The sequence below is a fragment of the Onychomys torridus genome, chromosome 4 (genome assembly GCF_903995425.1).
Source record: "Onychomys torridus chromosome 4, mOncTor1.1, whole genome shotgun sequence".
Classification (NCBI taxonomy): domain Eukaryota; kingdom Metazoa; phylum Chordata; class Mammalia; order Rodentia; family Cricetidae; genus Onychomys; species Onychomys torridus.
The window spans coordinates 18,466,292-18,484,515 of record NC_050446.1 but is presented as its reverse complement, the minus strand read 5'-3'; the positions used below and the strand labels follow the sequence as shown (position 1 = coordinate 18,484,515).

Genomic DNA, 18,224 nt, shown 5'->3' with positions numbered 1-18,224 from the left:
CTTTACCACTCCCTCCAAAACTGCATACAACTTCTGAGCATTTTTGTTAAACTTTATGCCTTTTATTTCTGCATTCATTTATAATCTTTCAAGTTTAGTCATTTGGCTTATAAAACGAATAAGAATGAGCTCTAAAAATACTTTAAGTGTTATTTTAGGAGACTGAATTCTCCATCTTAAAAAGTGGTTTCCAGATACATAATCTGAAGCTCATTAACAAAGGCTGATTTTATTCATGAATCATCACAAAATATGTTTTTCTTTCTATTTCCAGTGAGGAAGGCGAATGGTTGCACATTACAGGAATTAAAACTTAAGTTTTCTCTGCTCAGTACCCCATTAATGAAGAGAAGTTTTCATTGAACTATCTCCAGCACTTGTCTAACAGCTTTTTATAAATAGCATATCCATTTATACTGAATGTTGCACATTAATAGATACGTTTCTTTTTAAGCTGAAAACAGCTGCTCTCCTGACTATTTCCAATGCAAGACAACAAAGCATTGCATCTCCAAGCTGTGGGTTTGTGATGAGGACCCAGACTGCGCAGATGCCTCTGATGAGGCCAACTGTGGTGAGTGCTTCATAGTTACAATGGTCTGCTCCATGCACTGGTGCCACAATCTGAGCTAAATACAGAGAAAAACAAAAGAAAACAAAAAACCCAAACAAACAACAAACAAAAACTCAACACAGCTCAGAAGCAAGTGGATATGGTCACGTTTGCTCCAGTGTTCTGAGAGTCCTAACAAACTTAGATGATCTGTTTACAGAAAACAGACTGAGATGGAAGGAAATAAAGTGGATGGCCTGCTTAATAAAAGCAGGGATTAAAATGGAAGGACATGTAATTGATAAACTGTTTACAGAAAGCAAAGGGTAAAATGGAACAAAATGCAAAAGATGAGCTGTTTAGAGAAATTGTGGGGTAAATCAAAACATAATGAAAGAATAGGAAAGTGAATAAAATATTGGTTCCATTTTAATAGATGACTGTGATTGTGAAAATTGCTTTTGAAATCTTAATATTTGCAATTATGTTCTGGTACCATGTTTCTTAAAAATTTAGAATGAAGAATATAGTCATCAGTTACTGCAAGGTATCAGTATCCTGTTTTGGAAATGTCAAGACCAAGATGAGATTTAAAGCAACTCTTAAGTCCAACTTCTTTTATCAGCATTTATTAAATACTAATTTCATCCAATTTGTATGCAAATATCTAAACTTGACATTCATAGATGAGAAAGCATTTAAACTAGTAATTGATTAGAAGAGACAAAATTTGTTCAAAATAAATATAGGATTTCTGAGTGATTCAGAATTGTTTAAGTGCATTTACAAAAATTCTTTATTGTGAAAATAATTAAAATCATAAGGTTCTGAAATTCCATTTACATTGAAGAGCAAATGTGAAGGTCTTAAGTAATTTTCTCAGTACAATTCCATTAAACTGTCTTCACAACACACAACCATTATAGTTTATCATAGTGCTCTATAATTGTCAGTTACCACTTGGTATGCACAGTTAATCATAAAGTCTCCACCCATACTTTTCACCAACCCTCCTATTATGGGCTTTGGTAAGTGAGTTAATTTCACTGGCTGGTTGGCTGTGTTGTCTTCTGCAAGGCTTTTAATGAAGTCAAATAGGATGAGGTATTAAATTTAAATTACTTACTGGCTAGAGTGTGATTTCTATAGTTTAATCTTGAAACTTGAACATGATACTATTTTTGATAGAAGATACAATTCAACAAAAATTTCTGCTCAACTAATTATCAGAAAAAAAGTTCTGGCGATGATCATACTAAGAAGGCTTGATCTTTCTACAGTAGCTTTTTATTTTCTTCAGTATGATTATTCCATCATGACACTGAGCGTAATCAACCAAACCATAGGATGGATTGGCATGTGCTTTGATTTTTCTTTTCTTTAATACATGGTCAGGAAATTTGAGTGAGGTTGTCTATGCCTTAGGAAAATAAGAAATCAGTAGGTCTAAATACAGAGCAAATATATAAGAAATGAAGAACTATTTTCACCATGTATATACGGATAGCAAGCTATGCTATCCATAGCATAGGACCAGAAAAATGACACAGTGGGTAGAGGTACTTGCCTACAGGTCTGATGAGCAGAGTTTGATCCCTTAATCTCACAAGGTTTCAAGATATAAATGACTTTCCTCAGAGAGTGGCTTGTGTGCTCAGCCATTCAAACATAAATACATACATAGAAACAGACAAAATAAATAAAATTCAAAAATTACATCATATTTTCTGTTATTTTGAGACTTAATATTGACTGATGTTTCAGAATATAAATATTTTAAAAAGTAATTAAGCCATTTTCTTGCTGAAGGTCATTTCTATATAATTATTAAAAACTTTTAGTAAATTAAAAACAAAACATTTAATAAACCTGTGCTGTAAAGATTTAGCGTGAGTGTTCATTTTGATTAGGTTTGAAAAAAACACAGAGGGAGGACTGCATTCACCCTATAGTCAGTTATGAGTTGAACTTGTACTTAAACTTTGGGTACTAGAATGAGGCTAAGGACTGAAACTCAACTCCATAACAGATGCATGGAACTAGAGTGATATAATGCATGATTGCTTTTCTCAATAATTTGTGAATTTGCTCCAATTTACATTTAAGATAGCACTTTGCAAATGCTTATTGCACAATAATGCATGGGGAAATTTTAAAAGGATGGCACATGAATGCTGATATCCAGTTAGTGATTTAAACCTGTATTTCCTATATTTTAATAACAGTTACAAACTGATACATTATATTTTGAGTAGCAAACAAGTGTTGTGAACCTCCTCATTTTGCAATTACATGGTAGGGCTAGAGGCTGATGTGTTAAGGGGGATACTGAAATACTGTTATAGATTATCTCTCTGGAGATATTTAGAGAAACTTGATAGCAATACTTTATTATTTGAAAACAGAAGGACTGTTGGTATCCATAAATACCCTGAGATTTTTCTCAAATACCTGAACCCTAGAGTTCAAATACTAAGTCTTTATCCTTGTAAAAGCCCATGTTTTCATATATATCCAACCCCTACTCTGCTCTGAAATTTCTGATACAAGGGACCCCTTGAACTCAAATTTTCACAGATACATGTGACTGTGCTATTAAAAAGGCATCTTTCCTTACTGTTTCTCATCTTATTCTTACTTCATTCTGAATTATTCCTTTTTAAAAAAATCCCCTAACATCTTGAGGCATCATCATAATATAACATATCTGGACATCTTACATGCTATATATCTCCCAGTGGAGTTTGTGGTTGATGATCTAATTCTAGAACTTTAAAACACAGTCCCATAGCTCTATGTTTCTCTTTTAAAAGATGGCCCAATACAATTCTTGACTCAGCAATTGGAAACTCCTAAATGTAATGATTTCCTATCATACATTTCTAAGCACTCAAGTCTTTATAATGAAAATGAATATTTTTAAAGCTTGGTAAGGTGGAAAATTATTTACTATGTAGAAAGAAGACTTTATTTCAACAATATTTCCAAAATGGTTCTACTTTCCTGTTTTTTATGCTCTTTATTCTTATAGCATGTTTTTCTTTCATGCATTTGTTTTGAGAAATTCACACTTTTCTCCCTGTGCAACCGGGACAGCTGTCTGTCTCTGTATATTTGAGTGTGTGTGTGTGTGTGTGTGTGTGTGTGTGTGTGTGTGTGTGTGTGTGTGTGCATACTTGTGAAAGAAAGAGAGAAAGAAAAGTAAAACCACTCCTTAATGTTAGGATATTCAGGTTACCAACATTTTACTGACCTTTACTTGTCAGTCTGCCCACCAGAAGGATGAGCAGTCATTTGTTGATGCTTCTTTTGGTTTTTTTCCTGTATTCACAAAACAGACTGAGATTTAGAATATGTTGCAAGAAGCTAACAGGAAGCCCACACAAGGAGGCAGGTAGCCTCCCAAATATTCTAGACTCTGGAGAGATCTCTAGTAAACTGAGAGGAAATAGCTTTTTGTCTACTAGGAATTTAAACTGAATTGATATAGGAACCAATTTACTTTAACAAAAAAGTGCAGATGATGTAGTTGTTTTCTTAAAATATCACCAGGTAGCTCATATTCTGTGATTTTTTTTGTTTGAAAAATTCTTTGAGAATGCTTTTTTTCTCATTCTTTTCACACATAGTTAACTCTCTAAAATGATGAAATAGTAGCCTGTGAATACTTTTCTATGAATCAGAGTGAAGATTTGCAGTAGCATATGAAGAGAATTAGCATTAGCATTTTACAGGGAAACAAGCTAAGTAATAAATGTAAACTTTCAATTCAGATTCCTAGGAACTACTTTTGGAAAAAATGTGTGGTTAGTCAGATTTTACTATATAAAATCCCACATAAATGGACTTCGGGGTAGCATTTTCATACAGAATTCTCCTCACTTGTATTTTCAACTGTTATGATGTTTGCTTAGCACCATCCTTATATGTCTGTGATGGATATTACTGAAATCAAGTATCTGCAATGGAAGGTTGAATTGCTTTGTATTTTAATTACTACTACTTGGTAAAGCATCTACAAGTAAATAAAAAAGTCTAGTTTTTAAAGGTTACATTTAAATAAACCTAGATGTGTTCTTACAAAATTAACTTTGAGGATTCAAGTAAGAGCATTGTGAACTTGTAAAGAGTCAATTTTCAGACATTAACACTCTGGGATATATGGTAAAGACAAGATAATGATTAGTTGTCACAGCTATGTGCAATGCTTGTATAGAACATAATGGAAGTAGTTGGAGAGCTGGGGTGGACTTTAGTCTGAGATGTCAGCTCTTCCTGGATTATGGACACTGAGAATAAGTTATTGTTTATTCTTATTTTCATTTAAAATATTAGCCTTCAAAATGATATTCCCATTTTTTTCTGAATATTTACTTATTGTAAAAGACTACCCGCTGAAATTCCTCATGAAGTTATCAGGAGTTAAAAATACTCTTTAAGGGCAAGTAAAAGAGCAGATCTTGTCTGCGACCCATGGCTTTTCACACTGTGCATTCTGTTTTTCTTGTACTTTCCCTCCCTGCCTAGGTGTTAAGAGAGATACATTCCCAGAATTAACCTGTCATTCTTTGATGAAGGATGGGGTTTTCCTGTATGTTAAGGAAAAGCAGAAGAAATGTGAAATTGTCTGTTCACTGAAGTTTGTGTAATTTTACAATATTTCAAACCTATACATTTGATTAGTAACATTTTGATTATGTGGACCATATATCTTATATGGTTCTGGGTTACCTCAGCTGGAGTGATTGTTTCCAGTTCTTCCATTTCATTTTTGTTAACAACTGAAAAAATAAATCATTATGTAAAGATACCACATTTTCATTTCTCAATTATCAATAGAAGGATATTTGGGTGATTTTTTTCTATTCCCTGGCTATTTTGAATAGAGCATCACTGAACATGCATGAGCAGGTATCTCTGAATGAAGATATAGATTCACTTGAGAATATGCTGAAGAGTTGTGTATTAATTACTATTCTGTTGCTGTGATAAAACATCATGATCAAAAGCAATTTACGAAACTTTATATTATCTTACCTCTTTTGGAAGTACAAGAGTCTACTAGTCCACCATGGGAGGTAGGCATGGCAGAAGAGGCAGGCATGGCAGCAGGATTAAGACTGATTAATCACACTAGTCACAAGCATGAAGCAGAAAGACAAAACTAGAAATGGCCCAGGACTGTGAAATCCCAAAACTCATCCATGATTTACTTCATTCTGTATAGCCATACCTCCTAAAATATTGTGCACAGAATAACCAAAGGGAGACCAAGTATTCAAACACATGGAACCTGTCTTCACTCAAACAACTGTTCAGTACTCTGTTCTCCCAAAAGGTTTATTTTGATGCAAAATGCCTTTAGTCCAACTTTAAAATGCACAATTATCATTTCTGTCACATTGTATAAATTACCATGTCTCTTCTTCAGAGACTCAAGATAACTTCTTAAAGTGATCTTCTGTGAAAACAAAAAAGCAAATTGTGTGTTTTCAGCATTCAATGCTATAAATCACACATTTCTGTTTGAAAATGGAGGAATGAGGTAATGTGAGGAACTTCTGGGCCAAAGCGAGACTGAAACCCATTAGGGTAAATATCAAATCCTATAGCTCCATTTCCAGTATCAAAGAGATAGATGGCTCAGTCCCTCAAGGTTTGTTGTGTGCATCACATATCTTTCTCTTCAGTTTGTTAAACTCTCTGTATGAAGCTCTTCCTGGGAAATGTCTCACGGCTTTGGCACCTCCAGCATCGTGGTGTCTTTCCTTTCACATTTCCTGTCAAAGGACTGTCAGAGAGTAACAGGTCTTCTCTGCCTTATGTTTTTTGCCCTCAGTACTGTCTGAAACTACAGAGGAAGAAGCCAAGCCTCCCTTACTCATGAGGTATCCATGCCTCTCATTTTATGAAACTATGAGGATAATGTTACCAGAAGGAATAAATACTCAGAACCTTTAATTTGCAGAAGCTGCAGGATTCAGTTGCTTTCCTGGAGCTGTAAATTTCCTAAGTTGCTTTTCAAAAATTAGAAGCTTAGCTCTGTGAGGCCTTTCACTGAAGGTACCCTTCAGTTAGTTTCATTGCAGTGTGAGCAGTCTCTCCTCAATAGCACTAACCAGTTTAACAATTACAACCACTCTGTTACCACAACCTTGGCGGCAACATTAACTTTCCTTGTGTTCTTTTCCTCTGGAAATTGTATCTTCTGGATTTCTTTCTACTGCACTTGTTATTTTTTATATTGACTCGCCTAAGGGAAATCATTTGTAACTGTGGCACAGACTCAATATTATATTGCCATCATAGTTCCTTCCTCCTTGGAAGAAATTAGTCTGTTATGTTTCAACTTACCCTTAGCTAAGTTCTCAGGAAATGGTTAAAAAAATAAACAAACAAAACAAGAAACAGATTCTGTACCAGGAGTGTCTACAACTAGAATGTCCCATTAAGGTTTGCTTATAGAATTCAATCACTTTTCTAGTCAAAATTAGAAAGTCTTTCAAATGCCTCCAAACATCAAGGTCAAGTTCTCCACATTAACACCTGACTTCTGGTACTGACTTCTGTATTTCTTAGTTTTCTGTTGATAGAACACAATGCCCTAAATCAACTCACAAAAGAGTTTATTTGGAAATATCTCTTTCAAGGGGTAAGAGACTCGCAAAGTAGGAAGGCATGGGAGCAAGCTCTAGGCATGGCAGCAGGAAGTTTAAGGATTGATCACATCTCAACAAGCAAGAAACAAAGAGATCAATATGGAAATGGGCCAATGCTAGGAAATTTCAAATACCTCCCCCAGTAAAATATTTTTCCAGCCAGGCAGTGGCACTCAAAATCTCCCTAAGCAGCACCACAAAAGGAGATTGGGTATTCAAATACATAAGCCCATGGAGTGTATTTCTCATTTAAACCAGCACAAGGAGTATAGCTGGATCACATGATATATCTATTTTTAGCTTTCTGAGGAACCTCCACACTGATTTACATAGTTGCACACCAGTTCTTTCCCATAACCATGTAACACTATCATCCATTTTTTTTTTTTTGTTATAGCCATTCTAACTGGGGCTAGATGAAATCTCAAAATACTTGCAGTTTTTATTTACCTGATAGCTAAGAATGTTGAACATTTCTCAGTCATTCGTATCTCCTCCTTTTTTAGAACTTTGTGATCAATTCCATTTCTCATTTTAGTTGCTTGTTTTCTTCATATTTAGTTTTTTTATTCATTGTATATTATATGTATTAACTGTAAGAAGTATAGTTAGTAAATATTTTCCCATTCTATAGTTTGAATTTTCATTCAAATTCTGGTATTCTTTGAAATACATATTTTAGTTACATGACATCTAATTTACTAATTGTTGCTCTGAGTGTATTGGTGTCCTGTTCAGACAGACCTTTCCTGTGCCAATGATTTCAAGTTTATTCCTTACTTTCTCTCTACTGCATTCAGTGTATCAAATCCTGTGTTGAGACTGCTGATGATTTTGGAGTTTTGTGCATGGTTAGAGTCAAAGAACTAGTTTTGTTTTTCTATATGGAGCTATCTTGTTTGTCCAGCAAAATTTGTTGAAGATGTCTTTTCTCCCATACGTACTTTGACTTCTTTGTCAAAAAACTGGGTGGATATAAAACTGTTAGTAATATGTGCAGTGTCGGGTCTACAGTTCTATTATATTGATCAATGAGTCTGTATTCGTGTTATTATCAAGGTGATATTGTTAATATAATTATATGGTGTGATTTTAAATCTCGGATGTATAGCATTTTTTTCTATTGTTCAAGGCAATTTGGTTACATTTGATCTTTTGTGTTTCCATGTGAAATATGACTATTTTTTCAATTTCTGTGAATAATTGTTTTGAGATTTTTGTGAGGATTGCATTATATATGTAGATTGATTTGGGTAGGATTGTTATTTTTACTGTATTAATTCAACCAATCTATGAGTGTGGGCTGTCTTTTCATATTATGTTATTATTTTTTCAATTTATTTATTTACTTTCCAGTATCTTAAAGTTTTAATAGTATAAGCCTCTCACTTACTTGGTTAGATTGACATACATACACACACACTCTCTCATACATACATGGTTATTAAGAATGGAATTGATTCCCTGATTTCTTTCTTGATAGGCTTTTTTTTTTGGGGGGGAAGGCTACTGATTTTTTTCTGTGTTAATTTTGTAACTGCTACTTTGCTGAATATGTTTATTGAGTGTAGGAGAGTTCTGGTGGAGACTTTAGAATATTTTGTATATATAATTATATCATCTGCAAATTAGGATACTTTGACCTTTTCATTTCATATTTGTATCTTTATCTTATTCATTTGTATTACTGTTCTAAGATTACAAGCATTATCATTATTATTATTATTATTATTATTATTATTATTTTGAGACAGGGTTTCTCTGTGTAGCTTTGCGCCTTTTTCCTGGAACTCACTTGTTAGCCCAGGCTGGCCTCGAACTCACAGAGATCCACCTGGCTCTGCCTCCCAAGTGCTGGGATTAAAGGTGTGCGCCACCACCGCCCGGCCCAAGCATTATATTGAGCAAGAGTGAAGAATACACATCTTTGTTTTAATCCAAATTTTAGTAGAAGTTCTTTGTCTCCTCTATTTCTCAAGATGTTATCTATATACTTGCTGTATATTGTCTTTATTATTCTGAAATGTGTGCCCTGTATTCCAACATTCTCTAGGACTTTTAACCTGAAAGGATGTTCAATTTTGTTAAAGGCCTTTTCTACATCTGTTGAGATAATCATGTTGTTTCTGTCCTTGAGTCTACTTATGTAGTTGAGTCTATTTATCAATATATGTATGTTGAACCATTCCTGCATCTCTAGGATGAAGCAGAAGTGATAACTATGATTAATTTTCTTGACATCTTCGGAAATGCAACTGCAAGTACTTTACTGAGAACTTTTGTTTCCACATTCATTAGAGATATGGGCCTCTAATTTTCTTTCAGTGGGTCTTTTGATAGTTTTGTAGCAGTTCAAAAATAATTTCATGAATATAATTTAGAAGTATTCTTTCATTTTCAGTTTTGTGGAATAGTTTGAGGAGTGTTGGTGATAGTTCATCTTGGAAAGTCTGATGGAATTTTGTGTTGAACCCACTGTCCCTGGCACTGTTTTAGGTGGGAGATGTTTCAACACTGCTTGTATCTTATTGGATGTTATGCATATATTCAAATGTATTTGAATTCCACCTTGATTTCTCATTGGTAAGCTCTCTCTCTCTCTCTCTCTCTCTCTCTCTCTCTCTAATATATATATATATATATATATATATATATATATATTATATATATATATATATATATATTAATGTCTATTAATTTTTCAAGTTGGTTTGAATATACATTTTGAAGTATGTCCTTAGGATTCTCAGAATTTCTTCAATGTCTGTTCTAATGTCTCCCCTTTTCCCTCTAATTTTGTTAAATGGCATCTTCTCTCTATTTATTTTCACTAATGTTTAATATTTTCTAAGGAGTAACTTATTTTGTTGATTCTTTGTATCATTTTTTCTTTCTATTTCATTAATTTATGCTATGGTTTTGATTATATCTCCCAATCTATTTTAGCAGGATATTTTTACTTGTTTGTAGAAGGGCTTTGGGTACACCATTAATCTATTTTCCATCTTTTAAACTTGCTTACATAGTTACTTAGTGCTGTAAACTTTCCTCCACTGTAGCATGAATCTTAAATAGTCTTATTAATAAAATCAAATCCGGGGCCAGGCATTGGGGTGAATGCTGGAAGATCAGAGAAGCAGAACAAGCCACAGCCACCTCACTTAGCCAGTTCTTCAGCTGATCCTGTTTCCTTAGACTGGAAGACTCTGTGTCCTCATCCAAATGGGTCTCAGATGAACTGCTGCTCAAAAGCCTAAAAGCTTAACCAGCTCTAGGTTCCTCATTCATGCCTTGGATACCTTTCTGCTTTCTGCCATCACTTCCTGGGGTTAAAGGGATGAGTAACCATGCCTGGCTATTTCCAGTGTGGCCTTGAACTCACAGAGATGGGATTAAAGGTGTGTATTCCATTGTTTTCTGGCCTCTATATCTAGTGACTGTTCTGTTCTCTGACCCCAGATAAGTTTATTAGGGTACACAAAACTTTTGTGAACGTAATATCACCACACTCCTTGAAGTTCTTCATTATGTCCCATAGAATAAGGATGTTTGATATGTTGCATTTTCATTTTCTTTTATTCTAGAAATTTTTATACTTTTACTAGATTTATTTAATGACACAATTATCATTTAGTAGTGGGGTTTTGGGTTTTTTGTTGTTGTTGTTGTTCTTGTTTTAAACTTTTAAACTTTTATAGTTTCTGTTGTTGCTATGTAGCTTTATCTCATTGTGGTTACAAAAGATGTGATTTCAATTTTCCTGGTTGTTGATACTTATTTTGTGTCCTAATATACAGTTTATTTTGAATAAAGCTCCATGGGCTTTTTGTAAATAATGTATTATTTGGTGTTTATGAGGAATGTTCTGTAGATACCTGTTAGGTCCATTTCATTTATTATTTCATTTAACTATAGGATTTTTCTATTTAGTTTTTTATTGTTCTTCTTTTTCTCAATCACCTTGTTTTTGGTGAGAACTGGGTGTGATACTGTCCCAGAACCACTCTAACAGAGTTAATCTGCTGTTTTTGATCTAGCAGTGTTTATTTAAATGAAATTTGGTATTCCTCCTATGTTTGGTGGGAGCATGTGTGTTGACTTTTTTTTTTTTCTTTAATGAAGAATAAATGCTCTTCTTTATGTCTATCTCTTCTAATTAGCCCTGGTTTGAAATCCAACCTTTAAATATCGGATATTTTTTTTTTTAAGATATTGTTTCTTAGTTCCATTTTCTTGGAATATTTTTCCATCCTTTTGCCCTAAGGTGAAATATTTGTTGGGGATCTCTTAAGGAATAAAACTGATAGAACTAATATTAAAGGGGATTTATTAGATTTACTCACATGATATATCTAGGTATTCTGACAATGGTTTTCACACAACAGAAAGGTCAGGCTCTCATATTTGTTCAGTCCATGAAGACAGATGTTTCTTAATGCCAATCTAGATTTCGAGAGGATTCTTGGAGAGTTGCTGGTTTTTGGTCTGTCTTGGAATCCTGAAAAAGTTTGATTTATTACTGACCACAGCAACAGAGAAGACAAACTTGACTGTGACATTTGAGGCAAGCAGACAAAAAGAAAAGCTTGCTTCTTCCATATAATGCTATGTGGACTACAACTAAAAGATTAAGTATAGGTCTTCCCACCTTAAATAATCTAATTAAGAAAATGTCTTATATACTTGCTCAGTACCTTTGGTTTATTTTGCTTTTCCTTTTACCTTCATCTCTTCTTTATTTATTTGAAATAGTGTGTTTGTAAATGTTATGATTTTTAAAATTAATTCTTCTTTCATATATTCCAACCTGACCACAGTTTACACTGCCTTTTCTCCTCATAGTCCCTCCGTACCAACACTCTTCTCCCCCTAATCCACTCCTCTTTTATTTCCCTTTGGGAAAAGGTAGGATTCAAAGGGGTATTAACCAAGCATAGCATATCAAGTTGCAATTAGACTAGGCACCTCCCTTTATATTAAGGATGGACAAGGTAGCCCAGAAGAGGAAAAGGCTCCTGAAGATCCAGATGTAAATCCACACATTTATAGACACCTGATTTTTTTATGAAGCCAGAATTATACAATGGAAAAATGAAAAAAGAAAGCACTTTAACAAATGTGTTTGTGTACCTGGATGACTGTATGTAAAAGAAAGCAAATAGATTTGTATCTACCACTATGCATAAAACTCCAGTCCAAGTGGATCAAAGACCAGAAGATAAAACCATATACATTGAACCTGATAGAAGAGATAGTGGGGAAGAGCCTTGAACACGTTGGCACAGGAGACTACTTCCTGAATAGAACACCATTAGCATAGGCATTAAGAATGACATTTAAAAATAGGACATCATGAAACTTAAATGCTTCTGTAAGACGAAGGACATCTAAAATTGGAAGAAAAAAACTACAGCCTACAGAATGGGAGAAGATTTTTAACAACCATATATCTGATGGAAGGCTAATTTACAAAATACATAAAATTCAAGAAACTTGGAACAAACAACCAAATAATCTAGTTAAAAATGGGATGCATATCTAAACAGAGAATTATCAACACCTGTCAGATCAGCTAAGATCAAAAACACAACTGACAGCTTATGCAGGCAAGGATGTGGAGCACGGGGAACACTCCTCTATTGATGGTGGGAGTGCAACTTGTACAGCAACTTTAAAAACCAATGTGGCCATTTCTCAGAAAATTGGGAATGGATCTACCTAGGGCACAGCTATATCACTCCTGTGCATATAACCAAAGGATGCTCTATCCTACCATAGGAACACTTGCTCAACTATGTTTACAGCAGCATTATCAGTAGTAGCAAGAAACTGGAAACAACCTAGATGGTCCTTAGCCAAAGAATGGTTAAAGAATATATGCTACATTTACACAATGGTGTATTACTCAGCTGTTAAAAAAATGAAATTTGCAGGTAAATGGATGGAATTAGAAAAAAATCATCCTGAAAGAGTAACCCAGATCCAGAAAGGCAAACATAGCATGTACCCACTCTTTTGATTACCTGTCTTGGTATTTAGTTTTCTTGCCTGTGACGTTTTTGGTATATTTTATTCTTCCTTTATGGTTGAAGTATTCCTTCTAACAATCTCTTTAATGTTGGCTTAGTCATCATAAATGCTTTAATTCCTTTGATCATTTAAAATTTTTATTTTTTACCTTCAATTTTAATAATTTCCTGGATATAATAAGCCTGGTTTGATGGGTGTGGTTTCAAGACCAAGAGTACATCTTTCCATTGCATGGTTTAAAATTTTCTATTGAGTGATTGGGTGTTATCTAATATTCCTGCCATTATAAGTGAATTGGCATTTTTCTCTTGTATTTTGATACCTGTTCATTATCCTATGCTTTTCTCATTACACTTACAATATTCCATGGAAAATATCTTATCTAGTCTTATCTACTTGGTGTTCTTTAGGACTTTTGTTTAGGGATCTCTTTCTATAGGTTTGCAAATTTGTCTTCTCTGATTTTACTGAAGATATTTTCTTTGTCTTCATTATATCTTTTTCTTTGCCCATAATTTGGAGGATTAAGGTGAGATGATGGTCCCTGGAGAGTAGCTGTGGATAATCCAATTATATTTTAATGTCCTAAAAATAGTTCCTTCATCCGAAACAAAAATGTAGTAAAGGAAATCCAACATATTATATAATTCAAATTAATTGTGATTTTGCCACATAAATCTTAGAGAACTCTCAGTTAACAATTGTAATGGTGTGCCTGTAAATTAGACATTTTGCATAGCTGCTTTTAAAAATTCTCCATAAAAATTGGTCAATATATTGCTTTGGTTGTATTTGTACTAGACATGCTTTCTATAAAATTAGGGTTATTGGCATCTATATACATCCAATCAAATGTTAGTTATTGGTCCAATAATATAATCTTTCAGAATATTTCACTACTTATTCCTTCATTATAATCTCTACTCTGGTCAAAATTACAAAATAGCTACAACCAGTATGCTCAAAATAACTATTGACTACCTATCAAATAACAGTGATGTAGGAGGCCACCTCTAGTAATCAGAAGGCATTGAATGTTGTTTGAGTTCTGGTTGTTTATTAAGAATTTATGAGTAAAGTATATCTCACTTAGTTAAAAGGAAATGGAACTTATTAGCAAAAATTATAAGTAAAGTAATATGTATTTTCTTTTAGGATTCCAGCTTTGAAAAAATATTAAAAGCATAACTTTACAAATATTTCCTAAAATTAGAATTTGAAATTCATAATATATGAGACACTTTTACAAGTAAGGAATTGAAACATAACATAAGAGCAACTGCAAAGCTGTATGCTACCAAATCTTCTTATGTATATGACAACATGAGCATTCTTTAACACTAACAATCAATCTAGCTTGAAGCATTGGATTAAATTTGTACACACTGTTTTGTAGTTAGAGTTTTCCTGCCTGGCCCAGTCAGGACAAATCTCTCTTACCAGCCAGTCCCACAGTTGCTCAGACCCAACCAAGAAAGCACATAGAAACTTACATTGTTTAGAAACTGTATGGCCGTGGCAGGCTGCTTGTTATCTACTTCTTTTATCTTAAATTAACCCATTTTTGTGAATCTATACTTTGCCACATGGCCTGTGGCTTACCAGTGTCTTTACATGTTGCTTCTCATGGCGGCAGCTGGCGGTGTCTCTCCCAGCCTTCTACTTCCCAGAATTCTCTTTTCTCTTTTCCCGCCTATACTTCCTGTCTGGCCACTGGCCAATCAGAACTTTATTTACACAGAGCGATATCCATAGCACTGTTTTTTTTGACATTTTATCTGTATAACTAAGCTTACTCTTGTATATTTATAACATTTCTTTCCTTATGTACATTTAAAAATACCTAAAATCATAGAGCCATAGTATTTGTGACTCACAAAATTCATGGGAGTTTATTAATAGAAATAATTCAGAATTTTGAAAAGATACGTCCTAGTCATTGGAAAAGGGCTTTGTGTGAATAATATCTTTTTATTTCTCATAATCATCTGTAAAATACTCATTATTATTATTCCTATTTTACAAATAGAGATGTAATGCTCAGAAGCATGAATACTTTCCACATTGTCACCCACTTAGGAAGGAGCAAAACAGATATTTGAATATATGTGACTAGGAAATATATACATTGTCTTAACCACGGTTCAATGAAATGTCCCTCAAACTGTTATGGCTTCAAAAATATGAGACAGATAGGCTCAGAGAAAAAAGCTTGGAATGGATAAATGAGGACAGGTAGATGAATGCTACTTAAATAGTTTCAAACCTAACATTGGGCTAACTGCAACAAATAAACCAGAGTAGGAGTAGCAATATGTGGATATAGGTTATAGACAGTCTAGACTGCTGCTGAAGCAAGTCACCCTTTCATGATAAAGGTCTTGGAGTGATCAGGAATACAGGGAACATACCTAAACATAATAAAGGCAATCTATAGCAAGCCAACAGCCAACATCAAATTAAATGGAAACACAAAGCAATACCACTAAAATAAGGAACAAGGCAAGGCTGTCCCTTCTCCCCATACTTATTCAATATAGTACTTGAAGTTTTAGCCAGAGCTATAAGACAACATAGAGACATTAAGGGGATACAAATTGGAAAGGAAGAAGTCAAGCTCTCCCTATTTGCAGATGACATGATAGTATACATGAGTGACCCCAGAAATTCAACCAAGGAACTGATACAGCTAATAAACACCTTCAGCAACATAGCAGGATACAAGATCAACTCCATTGAAAAACATTCCTGGAAAAGAGAAAATAATCATTTGTGTCTGTGGAGAACTTAATCATATGTTTGCCTCTTTTTATTTCATTAGTTTGTTTTGTTCATTGACAATGTCACGTGTGTATATAATGTGTTCTGATTATTCGCTTTCTAACAGTTCCTTATATCACCACATTCACTGTCAACACACTACTCCTCCCTACCTGTCCTTCTCCTGGATTGAAGACTTTTGTTATTTCATGAACTATTTAGTCTATCCAGAGGTGTCTCTGCCACCACTGGATTAGAACTATCGATTAGAGCCTGGTATATGTGGGGGACACTATTTGTTATGCAACTGTGTTTAAGTTACTTTTGGGTTTTATGATAAAAATACTAGTGCCAAAAGCAACTTATTGAATGAAGAGTTTGTTTGGCTTATGGTTCCAGAGTGAGAGTCAATGATGACTGGGAGGCATGGCTGCAGGTAACCAGATCAGAAAGCTGAGGAATCATGTTTTCAACTGTAAATGTGAAGCAAAGAGAGAATTGAAAGTTGGACAAGCTTATAAACTCCTGAGGCCTTCTCTCAGTGACATTCTTCAGCCTGTCCAAACAGTGACCAAAGAGAAACCAGATATTAAAATGCCTGAGGCTATAGAGGTATTTTTTATTCAAACCTATATGTTCCACTCTTGATCCTCATAGGTGCCTGGCCATGTCATACTTCAAAATTCCATTTAGTCCAACTTTTAAAATTCCAATAGTCTTTAAAGTTTCAACACTCTTCAGAAATCCAAAGTCCAGTGTCTGCTCTGAGACTCAAGGCAATATTATAACTGTGGGGCCTTATAAAATAAATGTAATAGGATGTACTTCCAACATGTAATAGCACATAATATATATTTCCAGTCTAGAATAGAGTAATAAAGGCATACTGAATAAAAACTGGACCAAAGAAAGACCAAAACCCAATAAGGCAGATACCAACTCTTGAAAGCTCCATATCTGGCATCTGTAAGTAAAATTTCAAAGGGCTTAGGTGCCCTTACCCCTGCAGCATACATTCCTCAATTTGGTTTCATTCTCTTTATTCATTCTCCTTTGCAGATGTTTCACAATGCTGGCATCTCCAACATTTTGGGTTCTCCACTGTAATCCAAAGTTCATTTCCACAGCTTCACACAGTAACCTTCTAGGACTATGAAATTCTCAACACCAAAACACAAATCTCACTTCAAAGGAATTAAGAGGTAGTTTATTCTGGAGCTAGATTTGAGTGATTAGGATCTTAGGATCGGGGAACAATGATTTCAGTCTCCTCAAAGACAGTGTAACAAAAAGGAAGTAGTTTCATGAAGTTTGTGTAGTATCAGAACAAAGAAAATTATAAATCAGTGCATTTTTAAAATATATTGGGCTGGGCGGTGGTGGCGCACGCCTTTAATCCTAGCACTTGGGAGGCAGAGGCAGGCAGATCTCTATGAGTTCAAGGCCAGCCTGGGTTACCAAGTGAGTTCCAGGAAAGGCGCAAAGCTACCCAGAGAAACCCTGTCTCGAAAAACCAAAAAATAAAAAATAAATAAAATAAAATATATTGGTAAAAACATTAACTGGTCAGTCTCAGCAGGCACAGAACTCTCAACTATAGGCTTAAGATCTTATCTGACACCATTCTTAGCTCTTTCATTGGTAGAGAATAGGGTTTTGTTAATACATTCCAAAGGTTTTTATCTCTTTATTGGGATGTTAGGTCTGACACAGAAATTGGCTGTTTAGAAGGGTAAAGATATCCCAAGAGAAACTGTAATTAGTTCATAGATTGGTAATATTCCAAACTCTTCATGTAACTGATGATTTTCTCAGTTAATCACCGTCTGTAGACAGGTCTAAGCAGGAAGTCTGGAGCTAAAGATGTGCCCAAAATATAGTGTCCTTAGCAATGGGTCCTTGTCACTTAGTCCTGGAAGACAAGCAAAGGAATAGCAAGGGTATGTATTGCTTTAAAGGCCTATGGGTCCACTTTGCAGGTTTATCTTCTAACTCCATGGCACTAAGGTTTTTTTTCAGTAACTCACAGCTTCAAGAAGCCAATTTTCCAGCCACGTAGGCTATCACCCTTCAAATTCTTTTTTCATTAATTATTTTTATTTGGTTACAAGATAGTAATTGTCCCTATGACTTTCCCATGCCTCTTTCCTTTGGCTGACTGAAGCATGATCCTTAAATAGTCTTAATAATAAAAATCCAGAGTCAGATATTGGGGTAAAAGC

At 34.5% G+C, this 18,224-nt stretch overlaps 1 protein-coding gene across 7 annotated transcripts in view; it reads left to right on the top strand.

Moving 5' to 3' along the window:
- Window positions 1–18,224, top strand: part of Lrp1b (LDL receptor related protein 1B) — a 1,919,409-nt gene that overhangs the window by 1,699,238 nt on the left and 201,947 nt on the right. For all 7 annotated transcript variants that reach the window (XM_036183000.1, XM_036183003.1, XM_036182999.1 and 4 more), the window contains one exon: window positions 455–574. In XM_036183000.1, coding sequence (XP_036038893.1) covers window positions 455–574 — 120 coding nt within the window. The remainder of the gene's footprint in view (window positions 1–454; window positions 575–18,224) is intronic.